The sequence below is a fragment of the Oncorhynchus gorbuscha genome, linkage group LG22 (assembly GCF_021184085.1).
Source record: "Oncorhynchus gorbuscha isolate QuinsamMale2020 ecotype Even-year linkage group LG22, OgorEven_v1.0, whole genome shotgun sequence".
In the NCBI taxonomy this organism is placed as follows: Eukaryota; Metazoa; Chordata; class Actinopteri; order Salmoniformes; family Salmonidae; genus Oncorhynchus; species Oncorhynchus gorbuscha.
The window spans coordinates 7,226,379-7,238,842 of NC_060194.1; the positions used below are offsets into that span (position 1 = coordinate 7,226,379).

Sequence of the window (12,464 nt, forward strand, 5' to 3'; positions counted from 1 at the left end):
GTTTGCTTAGTCCCCCCTCAGTGGTGTGTGCTTAGTCCCCTTCAGTAATCCCTGTTCACTCAGGACTGTGTGGACGTGCACGACTCCAACAACGGTGGTAGGCCTGATCACCGATGAGACAGCCTATAGGGAGAAGTTCAGAGACCTAAAAGTGTGGTGCCAGGAGAACAACCTCTCCCTCAACGTCAGCAAGACAAAGGAGCTGATTGGATTTCACAATCAGCTTCACATCAACAGGGCTGTACAGGAGCAGGTTGAGAGCTTCGAGTTCCACGGTATCCACATCACCAAGGACTACAGTGCCTTCAAAAAGTATTCACACCCCTTAACTTTTCCACATTTTGTTGTGTTACAGCCTCAATTTAAAATTGAGTAGTGGAATTTTGTTTGTAGAAAATTCATAAAAATTAAAAGCTGAAATGTCTGGGCCTCCCAAGTGGCGCAGCGGTCAAAGGCTAGAGGTGTCACTGCAGAGCCGGCGCACAATTGGCAGGTTAGGGGAGGGTTTAGTCGGGGTGCTTTACTTGGATCATCACGCTCTAGCGTCTCCTTGTGGCGGCCGGGCGCCTGTAGGCTGACCTCAGTCGTCAGTTGAACTGTGTTTCCTCTGACACATTGGTGTTGGCTGGCTTCCGGGTTAAGTGGGCAGGTGTTAAGGAGGACGCATGACATGACCTTCGTCTCCCGAGCCCGTTGGGGAGTTGCAGCGATGAGACAAGATCGAAATTGGGGAGAAAAAGTGGGTAAAATGTATATTAAAAAATTGTAAATACTGAAATGTCAATAAGTTGGGTAAAATATATATATTTAAAAAAATTAATACTGAAAAGTCCATACGTTTTCAACCCCTTTGTCATGGCAAGCCTAAATAAATTCAGGAATAAAAATGTGCTTAACAAATCACATAATAAGTTGCGTGGACTCATTCTGTGTTCAATAATCGTGATTAACATTGTTTTTTTTATGACTACCCATATCTGTACCCCACAAATACAATTGTCTATTTCAAGCACAGATTCAACCATAAAGACCAGAGAGGTTTTTCAATGCCTTGCAAAGAAGGACACAAATTGGTAAAATAAAATGTTGATGCTGAATATCCCTTTGAGCATGGTGAAGTTATTAATTAGACTTTGGATGGTTTATCAATACACCCAGTCACTACAAAGATACAGGCGTCCTTCTTAACTCAGTTGCCGCAGAGGAACGAAACTGCTCAGATATTTCACCATGAGGCCAATGGTGATTTCAAAACAGTTACAGCGTTGAATGGTTGTGAAATGAGAACTGAGTATGGATCAACAACATTGTAGTTATTCTTCAATACTCACCTAAATGACAGAGTGAAAGGAAGGAAGCATGTACAGAATACAAATACTCCAAAACATTTATCCTATTTGCAACAAGGCACTTAAGTAATACTGCAAAAAATAATATAAAGCGTTATGTTTGGGGCACATCCGACACAGCACATCACTGAGTACCACTCATATTTTCAAGCATGTTTATGACTGCATAATGTTATGGGTATGCTTGTCATCAGCAAGGACTAGGGAGTTTTTTATATATAAAACGAAACAGAATACACCAAAGCACAGTGGTGCATTTTAAATTAGAAAATGCTCCGTTATTAAAATGAATAAATGTTTTGTTCCATGTAATCCAACAATGTGTACACCACCATCTTGTCTACTTCAAATCTTATCTCATTGATCGAGACAGGTATTTCATCATAACATGGGGCACTATGGGGTAGACCCACCTGTCTTAATCAATGAGAGAAGAAATAGACAATAGACAAGATGGCGGCGTACACATTGTTGGATTACTTCATGGAGCAAAAAAAATACATCTTAATAACAGATCAATTTATAAATTCAAACGCACCACCTGAAACTGGACACAGACATTTTAGAAAACACATGTTTGGCAGAATCGAGAACGAAGATAGTATCGCCAAGGTAAGGTGGGTCGAAAAGATTCTGTAACTAACCTCTAACTCCCACTAATGGATACCAAACATAGATCTTACAGGTGTGCCATCCGATTGTGACACAATGTAGCAAAAAGCAACTGTGCAATGGACCATATAGGCAGGGTCGGTTCCAGGCATAAGCGTTTGCTTGGTCATGGATCCCTCTGACATTTTCATTGCGCACACCTGTCCCCTATTCCCACTGATTACTATTTGTATATACAGTTGAAGTCGGATGCTTACATACACCTTAGCCAAATGCATTTAAACTCAGTTTTTCACAATTCCTGACATTTAATCCTCGTAAACATTCCCTGCCTTAGGTAAGATAGGATCACCACTTTATTTTAAAAACATGAAATGTCAGAATAATAGTAGAGAGAATGACTTATTTCAGCTTTTATTTATTTCATCACATTCCTAGTGGGTCAGAAGTTTATATACAGTAAATTAGAATTTGGTAGCATTGCCTTTCAATTGTTTAACTTGGGTCAAATGTTTTGGGAAGCCTTCCACAAGCTTACCACAATAAGTTCTGTGAATTTGGCCCATTCCTCCTGACAGAGCTGGTGTAACTGAGTCAGGTTTGTAGGTCTCGTGGGTTAATCATTGTGCGACTGTATTATTTATTCGAGGTACTCCTCGCTGTTTTGATTTGGGTTCCTACCCTGTGTTTTGTTACGTGTTTGTTTGGTCTTCATCCCCATGCCTTTACACGGCACGCCGTAATTTGGGCTTAATAAAAAACCTTATTAAGCATTCCTGTGCCTGGAAATCAGCCTTATTTTTGAAAGTAGTCACCCTTTGCCTTTGATGACAGCTCTGCACACTCTTGGCATTCTCTCAACCAGCTTCATGAGGTAGTCATCTGGAATGCATTTCAATTAACAGGTGTGCCTTGTTAAAAGTTCATTTGTGGAACTTCTTTACTTCTTAATGTGTTTGAGTCAATCAGAACAATAAGAACAGCTCAAATTAGCAAAGAGAAACGACAGCCCATAACTACTTTAAGACATAAAGGTCAGTCGATCCAGAACATTTCACAAACTTTGAAAGTTTCTTCAAGTGCAATTCCAAAAACCATCAAGCAATATAATGAAACTGGCTCTCATGAGGACCACCATAGAAAAGGAAGACCCAGAGTTTCCTCTGTTGGAGAGGATAAGTTCATTAGAGTGAACTGCACCTCAGGTTGCAGTCCAAACAAATGCTTCACAGAGTTCAAGTCACAAACACATCTCAACATCAACTGTTCAGAGGACACTGTGAATCTGGCCTTCATGGTCGAATTGGCCACCAATAATAAAATGAGACTTTCTTGGGCCAATAAAGACAAGCAATGGACATTAGACTGTTGGAAATCTGCCCTTTGGTCTGATGAGTTCAAATGTGAGATTTCAGGTTCCAACCGCCATGTTTTAGTGAAACGCAGAGTAGGTGATCTGCGCATGTGTGGCTCCCACCATGAAGCATGGAGGAGGAGGTGTGATGGTGCTTTTCTGGTGACACTGTCAGTGATTTATTCAGGTATGCAGGGAAGACCCAGAACTTAAATGTAACAATGGTTTAATAATCCAACAGGGGCAGGCACTATACAGGTCAAATCAGGCAGGGGTCAGTAAACCAGAGGTGGGGGAATGGTCCTGGATGGCAGACAGGCTCAGAGTTGGCAGAGGTCATTAATCCAGATGTGGGGCAAAGGTGCAGGCAGGTAGGCAGGTTCAGAGTCAGAACAGGCAAGAGTTAAAAAAAGAGAGACTGTGAAAAGCAGGTGCTGAGACAAAAAAATCTGGTTGACATGACAAACTGGCAAGAGACAATCAGAGAACAGGTATAAATACACAGGGAATAATGGGGAAGATGGGCGACACCTGGAGGAGGGTAGAGACAATCACAAAGACAGGTGAAACAGATCAGGTTGTGACAAGTAGTTAGTCTAGCCAGCCATCTAAACTTGTATTAATCATGGGCATGGACAAATCCCGACACTGGATGCAGGGTCCCTTACCTCCAGGGTGCCAACATTGGCTGTATTAGTCATTTTTACTCAGATATCATATTAAATCAAATCAAATGTTACTTGTCACATGCGCCGGATACAACACGTGTAGAGCCTACAGTGAAACGTTTACTTTCAAGCCCTTAACCAACAATGCAGTTTTAAGAAAAAGTATATAGTTTTGTCTACAGTTTATCATGGGAGGATTTAAAAAATGTAACCAGGCAAGTCAGTTCAGAACAAATTATTATTTACAATGACGGCCTTCCCGGACGACGCTGGGCCAATTGGGCGCCACCCTATGGGACTTCCAATCACGGCTGCATGTGATACAGTCTGGATTCGAACCAGGGACTGTAGTGACATGAAATGCCTTAGACCGCGGCACCACTCGGGAGATACAGTGTATAACCCACCAGCTGTATGTTATTCATGTCTTCGTTCAGCCATGACTCGGTGAAACATAAGATATGACAGTTTTTAATGTCCCGTTGGTAGGATATAAGTGCTTTTAGTTCATCCAAATTATTGTCCAGCGATTGCACATTGGCCAATAGGACCGATGGCAAAGGCAGATTAGCCACTCGTCAGCGGATCCTTACAAGGCACCCTGATCTCCATCTATGATACCTCTTCTGTCTCTTTCTCCTTTCTCCTCCATTCCAAAATGGGTATGATTGCAGGAAATGAGCTGTAACTCAAATTGTTATCTCCTCCCCATGGTAAAATGTATACAATTGCAGAAAACTTGCTTTAAAATTGCAACATTTCTATATGCCCCATGGCAAAATTTGTAGAATTGCAGGAAATTAAAAACATCTTTCTAGGATCCCCCAAAAGGCTAGATACAGAGGTCCTCAAATCATGAAAGATGTTGCTTTACTGCAGCAATGTTCTACAGACACTCACCCTGTCTATTCATTCCTCAATTTATCTCACAATATAATTTCGAGAAGAATATTACACAAATCACATAAATACTCTAATCCAAAGCGTTGCAAAACCGTGAGGACATGTTTTAAAATGATTTTGCCCCTTTAAGTATATAGTGCCAGTGAGCACATTGTGCGGAGGGATCTGATACTGACTACGCTCAGGCGCTGCATGATTACATTGGCTTTCTTTCCTGCCCGAGCCAAGACGTGTGTTAACGTTGAAGTGGGGGTAGCTGTAGTTGGAGACACTAAATTGACCCGTAAAGCAGTGCAACATTGGCTGTGAAGGTCTTGTCCTAGAAACGACATCTTTGAGTGAATAGGAAGCTGTATATTCTTAACAAATTCAAAAATGTCTTGGCAAAGCTACGTGGATAACCTGATGGCCGACGGCAGCTGTCAGGATTCCGCCATTGTTGGGTATACGGACGCCAAATACGTTTGGGCAGCACATGCCGGTGGTACTTTTAGCAACATAACGGTAAGAAATGAAAGGGAAACCTATTTTTTATATATAAATAAACAATGAATGTTACTAGTAGATGTTTGTCTGAATCAGAATGAATGCTGCCTGGGATAATCACGACCTCGCCGGACCTAGCAAAGAATGAGCTTGCTACCCAATGTTGGCCAGTTAACTAGTACAGTAGCTAGCTACCGTTAGCTAGCTTTACCGCCTATCCCCTTTTGGCCAGCAAAGTCGATAAGTCAGCAAGCTAGTTTGCTATTGCTAACGTCAAATTGGTACACTGTGATTTGTTGGCCAATAATATCGAACTGATGTGAATATAACCAGGCAACTACTCGAATGCCAATTATGCAATATTTGCTGGCTGCTATCAAGTGTTAGGTAGCGTTATGTACTAGCAGTCTGTTTGCCGACGTTAGCCAATGAATGAGTGTCGTTGTCTGAAGCTAGCTAACGTCAGAGCCATATATTCGACCCACTAACGTTACTAGGCTAGCTTAGCCAATAGCCAACTGTCGTTAGTTGGTTAGGTAAGGAAATTAAGACTTGTATTGCCAACGTTAGCTAACGTTAGTATACACGAATAAACAGTTGAGGCCGCTAGCTAACGTTAGTTGCTTACTACTAGTAGTAAAGTTATTTGGCTAATAGCCAAGTTTGCTACCTAATGTTTCGAATTGGAGACGCTAGCCAATATTTGTGCATACATTTCGACTTTTTATAATATCTAACTGTCTGGATAAGTACATGTAATTGGTAGCTAGCTATTTTCTTAGCTAACAAGCTGAAAGAATGCTTAAACGTTTTGCTCAAATCAGGACCAAGATGGCTGCTCCCCCATGACATCCACAATGGGTAAACTTGCTAACTACCTAGATAAATTTGCAACCAGTTATTGCATTTTGACATCAGATTAGCTAAATGCTGTACTACTTGAACATTATTCCTCAGGTGTAATCAAACCAACTGGTAATTCGTCATGTGTTAAAAACAGAGTCTCCCTAGAGTAAAAAGGGGAGGGCCATTAATGAATTCTAAAGAGTAAAAGATATAAAGTTAAAACTATACCAAATATATTCACATGTCACCAAATAATTTAAACACTGTTTTGCAATGAAGGTCTACAGTAGCCTCAACAGTGCTCTGTAGGGTAACACCATGGTGTAGTTGGAGGACAGCTAGCTTCAGTCTTCTGGGTACATTGACTTCAATACAAAACCTAGGAGGCTCATGGTTCTTACCCCTTCCATAGAAATACACAGTAATTATGACAACTTCCATAGGACGTCCTCCAACCTATCAGCACTCTTGTAGCATGAACTGACATGTTGTCCAACCAATCAAAGGATCAGATAATGAATCTAGTACTGAAAGCATAAGCTACATGTAGCACTGCACAGTGCATTACATGTGGTGAGTAGTTGACTCAGAGAGAAAGATGATAGTTGAACAGTTTTGAACCAATTCATATCTTGAAGGAGAAGCAAGAGAGCAGTATTTTGCTATGAAAGTGATCTGTATTTACATGTGATCAGGGGTGTAGTCATTCTGGTGGTGGTGGGGGGAGTCTTAAATGGTAGCAAATTAAATGGAGATAAATATTCTGGAATTTGTCCAATAGAAACTTGTTTGCAGTTGTTGGACTGATGACGCAGGCAAGAGTGCAATGCGGATATTGAATGTCAACCTATCAGCACTCTTGTAGCATGAACTGACATGTTGTCCAACCAATCAAAGGATCAGATAATGAATCTAGTACTGAAAGCATAAGCTACATGTAGCACTGCACAGTGCATTACATGTGGTGAGTAGTTGACTCAGAGAGAAAGATGATAGTTGAACAGTTTTGAACCAATTCATATCTTGAAGGAGAAGCAAGAGAGCAGTATTTTGCTATGAAAGTGATCTGTATTTACATGTGATCAGGGGTGTAGTCATTCTGGTGGTGGTGGGGGGAGTCTTAAATGGTAGCAAATTAAATGGAGATAAATATTCTGGAATTTGTCCAATAGAAACTTGTTTGCAGTTGTTGGACTGATGACGCAGGCAAGAGTGCAATGCGGATATTGAATGTCACTGTCTGTCACGTCAATTTTTTTCTTTCAACCTGTGTTCCGCTTCGTTGTAAACTTTGTTACATTGAACTGAATGACTAGAATATGACTGAGAGCCATGAAATATGGACATGCTCGTGAAGAAAAACAAATCTTCCTCCCTCATCTTAAACGTCACTGACCGCCACTGGTTCAAAAGTAACATTTATACTCTCCTTCAAACTGTATAAATTAACAATCAATTTTGGCAAACATGAACACACCTGTGATTACTACAGCTGTGTGTTTATGAAAGGACCAGGGTGTTGTAAAAAAAAAATCTAATGGGTACTTTTATTAATAAGTGGTACCACAACCACCAATAAAATCAAGATTTGACTAAGACAGGTTGAGGTTTGCAGTTTTCTTAAATTAATAAAAGATCACTTGTGCATTAGAATACTTCTGTTGTGCTCTTTTTCGGGAGATACCGTCGTCCTTTAAAATATGACTTAAACCCAGATGAGCACCCCATTCCATAGAAGCTTTTAATGGCACATGTCATTTCTAAACATAACATGTCTGCATGAATTTTCTGTGTACTACCACTGTTTTTCAGCCTCAAGAAATTGATGTCCTCATTGGAAAGGACAGGACTAGCTTCTTCACCAACGGCATGGCCTTGGGTTCAAAGAAGTGCTCGGTCATCAGAGACAGCCTCCATAGTGAAGGGGACTGGACAATGGACATCAGGACAAAGAGTCAAGGAGGAGAGCCAACGTACAACATTACTGTAGGCAAAGCTGACAAAGGTAAAGGGTGACCACTTTTTATAGTGGTAAAAAAAAGTCAGGTATTGCAACATTCTAGGATGTATCTGTGGCTATAACATACTCAAGTGTTGTCCTTAATCAACGCAAGCATCTTGCAGATTGTTGGTGTTTATTTATTCTCTAATGCTCTCTGTTCTCATATTAGTATATGCAGTTTAAAATAAAATTTTAAAATAAAAAAAACAGCAGAATATATTATTGTTAGTCTGAGCATGAAATATTGCAGAGGGAAGTTTGTATTTGTTCCATCAATTTAGACAAGGGGTACAATTTAAGGTATGACATTGTAAGCCACAGCACACAGAAATTGGAGAACTTAAATTCTCACTGGTCGGCAAGATGTCCATTGTGGCAAAGTTCATGTTACTTCCTTGGATCCATACTTTGTTTGAGAAATGCTAATGGTTCATTATGCTTCATTCTATTTAGTGTGTTGAGGTTCAGAAATGACATGAGAAAAGAAACAAGAAGCCCAGGTTTACCTACTAAGTCAATCTGCCTTTGTGGTCCTTGAGGCTTGCGCACATTGCACAGAATGTTGATCTAGAGTTTGTATGCCAATCGTTCAATGTGCTGTAGATTTCTGGCTCCCGACATTTTTCACAGATGCTACATGTGAAATCAGTGTGCACTCGGGCTCACAAATTTGAGGCGCTAAGTGCTCTTGGTCAGCTAACTCTATTGGTGTGTCTGAGCCCTTTACTCTGATCGTCTGTCATCACCGGAGTCTAATCAACAACTCTGAGGGTCTTTACCTTTTATTTTCTTAAGCTGCTCCTTAACTATTGGGTGGTTGTCAACCTAACTAACATTTTAGCTGCATGCTTTGGGTAGTCTGTTTAATGCCTATATTGTTCCTAGTCATCTTGTCACTCTGGACAGTAGCCTACAATGTCTTCACATTTTGACACACTAGACTTGATTGCAAGCAGTATGGGTCTATAGCCGGCTTAATTTTGGATAAACTAGCAGTCCATTGACTTCTGTTTTCAAGTCAGTCTGTCATGTTTTGAAATGCTACATGAGTTAATAATATTCTGGCTCAAATGTTTTTGGGCAAGATGGATGAAGAGAAATGGTAGGTGACTGTCCAATCACCCTGTGAAACTTTCTCTAACATCACTAATAATCCTGACTCAGTTGCCAGTGAAGAAGTGGCTCTAAAAACACCACACACATCCCTCACATTACTCTTCAGATGGAAGGTCATGTGTGTGGTAAACCACGTGGTCTGTAGTGGTTATAATGACCCTGATAAAAGTAGCCTAATAAACCAGAGATTATATGAGCCTGGCCTGTATACACTCTTATGGGGCAGAAATCTTTTTGACTTGCCTTTTTTAGAGTCAATTAGGCTTTTACCTGGTGTCTGTACAGTTGACCATTTTCTAAAAACATTTGTCCTCTACATTTGCAAGTGTGCATTGAACTTGGATGCAAGTATTCAGTGAACTTGTGAAGGATAGATTTTTCTCTGGAGTTACTGTGTCTACTTGGTTTAATGTAAAGCTTTAGAGCTTATAGTAAATACTTTATTTGCTCCTACAAAAAGGATAAATCATACCATAATAGTTGGTTGTAGTATTGTAGGTGTTTTGACCACTGACAAAGTCTTTATGGGTATTTCCCTGCAAGCGTGCTCTTCCCTGTAATACAAATGCAAAACAAGTAGCCGTAACTTTATCTTCAGTTATGCCAACTGTACACCTCCATTTTGTTACTAACCTTTCCTTCACGTGACTGCCTTTTCTTTAACCTCTTAATACTCTAAACTTTTCCCTTTTCCTTTCTTCTCTTTCAGTCTTGGTTCTTGTAATGGGCAAAGAAGGGGTCCACGGAGGCGGATTGAATAAGAAGGCATACTCAATGGCAAAATACTTGAGGGATTCGGGGTTCTAGTGTCACCATGCTTGCTTAGTTAAAATTGAGGGACAAAAAGAAGAGAATAAATATTGCTTTTAAGATTTCTTCTGCAAACAGTCAAAATGTCGTGGAAACTTTAATAGCAATGAAGAGTAATGGTCGTGGTGGGAACATCCTATGTCACTTTTATCCCCACTCTTAGTGGGGAAAAAGACTATTTTCAGTTTTGTTCATTTTTCTTTTTGTTTCCTTGTGTGCTCCAGCATTAATTTTAGTCATGGGAAAGGAAGGGGTCCATGGCGGACAGCTCAACAAGAAAGCATTTACCATGGCTGAGCACCTGAGGAAGTCTGGATATTGAAGCAGCATCTACCCATCATCTTTCTCACCTCCATTGTGTTGACAGTACTTTGAGGATTAGTTAGCAGACACATTGGTACTCTTCCCCAGTTCCATTTTTATGTACACCCTTTGTTTTATTTTTTGTTAATTCATGTTTTTTTTGTCCCTTTTCCTCACCATTCTTTCTCAGAGCATTAACACTATGTACCCTATTTCTGACACTAAAGTAAGAGCATGTTCATCAGAAATGGTTGAAATGTATATTTACCAAAAGGGAAATGTGCAAAGAAATTCATAAATATAATTAAATTGTGTACCAAATTTGGACTTGGCTGGTATAAACAAATACTTAGTAATTGGAAAATAACAGGAGGAAGCACACCTTAATTGGCTGCGTCATTCGATGGTGCAGACAGTTTTGCATAGGAAAATGTATTTTCAGAATTTTGAAGTGATGACCGTCTGGTGTGGTCTCCTTTCCTCAGCATGTCAGGGTTTGAAAGTTGCATGCATATCTTTTAGTAGCCTTTCCCAAACCTTTATATTCCATCCAGAAATGTTATTTTAATTCAGCATTGTCATTTGATACATACATCGTTAAGGTAAATATTTCCTCCAGCATAGTCCTCTAAACATACTTTGAAACCCCTCAGCTGAGTCAGCCCACTATTTAGATTTTCTTTTCTTTAGGTTGCATTATCTTCCATCAACTGCTTTTGCTGTTGTAACTTGAATGTGGTCTTACAAGTCATTGATGTGGTGTTGGAATATTGTTTGAAAGTAATGGCAGATAAGATCAGCATTGCTGAGTTTAAAAAATATATATATTCCTCCCATGAACCTTCAATACGTCTTAAAGTCCTCATGGACATTCCATCTTTGCAATAGCTCAGGAACATATCTAGGATATGCCAGCTCCTGCAATTTAATTTTACACGGCTGACATTGCGCAGTGTATCGTCCCTACAAACCATGTTTTGGCAAGTTTTTATTTTCCATAGGACCAATTGTCAGGGTGAGGGTGATTTTCAGAATAGCTTCAAACCATTGTGAAAGATTGTTGCCCTCATTTTGTCAGTCATTAGACACTATACTTCAGATGGCTTTAAAACACTTTCTGCTTCTTTAGATTACTTAAACTAATTGATTTACTGCTAATTTGTTAACGGGTGAAATTGCAGTCTCATTGGACAACTGGTAATGAGTGTATTCTTAGTGAATGACCGTAAACCCAAGCTCGGCTGGGCAAAACTCTTTGAATGAGTTGCCTTGTGCTCTACTTATCAAAGATGTATCAGCAACTGTCAGCACACTACTTAACAGTATATTAAAAACAACATTGAAAGTGTTTACACTAAATTGGTGGAAAACGGTGTTGGTTGGAATAAGAACACGAGTGATTTGTCTTGTGAAAACTTTCAAAGAAAACTATCCTGTGCCATAATGTAGATCTGATCTGTTGCTACTGTGAGTTAGATTTTGAACTTCTGTCCCAGCAAGGACTATGGCTCTTTCCTCCTGTAAAGGCTTTGTGGAATATGTCCAGAACTACACATTTCGCACTGATTTGTGATTTTTCTTTCCCCTATGCATTTGGATTCAGTCAGTTATTAAATTTGCATTTTGATAAATGTTTGGGGGAAAATGCCATAAATTGATAAATCACCTTGTTTACAGACAGATCAAATAAAAGTTATTCCAACCAGAACTGTCAACCTGTGTTTGTGCTTTATTTCCTGTTTAGGTTTTAATCCATCTGTATGGTGAAAGTGCTCAAATAGAAATGCAAGACACTTTACAATGTATATGTTGTTTACACAGGCTGCCCAATTCTGATCTTATTACACTAATTGGTATTTTGACCAAAAGCTATTTTGACAATAATTGGACAGGCGTTCAGAATTTTGTTCCCTGTGTAAACAGCCTGAGAGGATTTCGTGTGAAAGCAATATTGCTTATGCCTGTCATGCATGCTGTGTTTACAGTCAGCCTAATTCAGTCTTTTTAACCAATCG

The 12,464-nt window shown here is 39.8% G+C and overlaps 1 protein-coding gene across 3 annotated transcripts; it reads left to right on the top strand.

Annotated features, from left to right (window-relative positions):
* The first annotated feature begins 5,069 nt into the window (after positions 1-5,069).
* Positions 5,070-12,164, top strand: LOC124009350 (profilin-2-like). Of its 3 annotated transcripts, XM_046321057.1 has the most exons (4): positions 5,072-5,390; positions 8,031-8,223; positions 10,046-10,101; positions 10,371-10,479. In XM_046321057.1, exons 1-4 carry the CDS (start codon positions 5,262-5,264, stop codon positions 10,374-10,376), a joined length of 384 nt encoding a protein of 127 aa, XP_046177013.1. In that variant the 5' UTR covers positions 5,072-5,261; the 3' UTR covers positions 10,377-10,479. The 3 variants fall into 3 exon arrangements, with proteins under 3 accessions (XP_046177012.1, XP_046177013.1, XP_046177011.1); XM_046321056.1 differs by lacking the exon at positions 10,371-10,479 and having other exon boundaries at positions 5,070-5,390; positions 10,046-10,364; XM_046321055.1 differs by lacking the exon at positions 10,046-10,101 and having other exon boundaries at positions 5,081-5,390; positions 10,371-12,164.
* Positions 12,165-12,464: the final 300 nt, after the last annotated feature.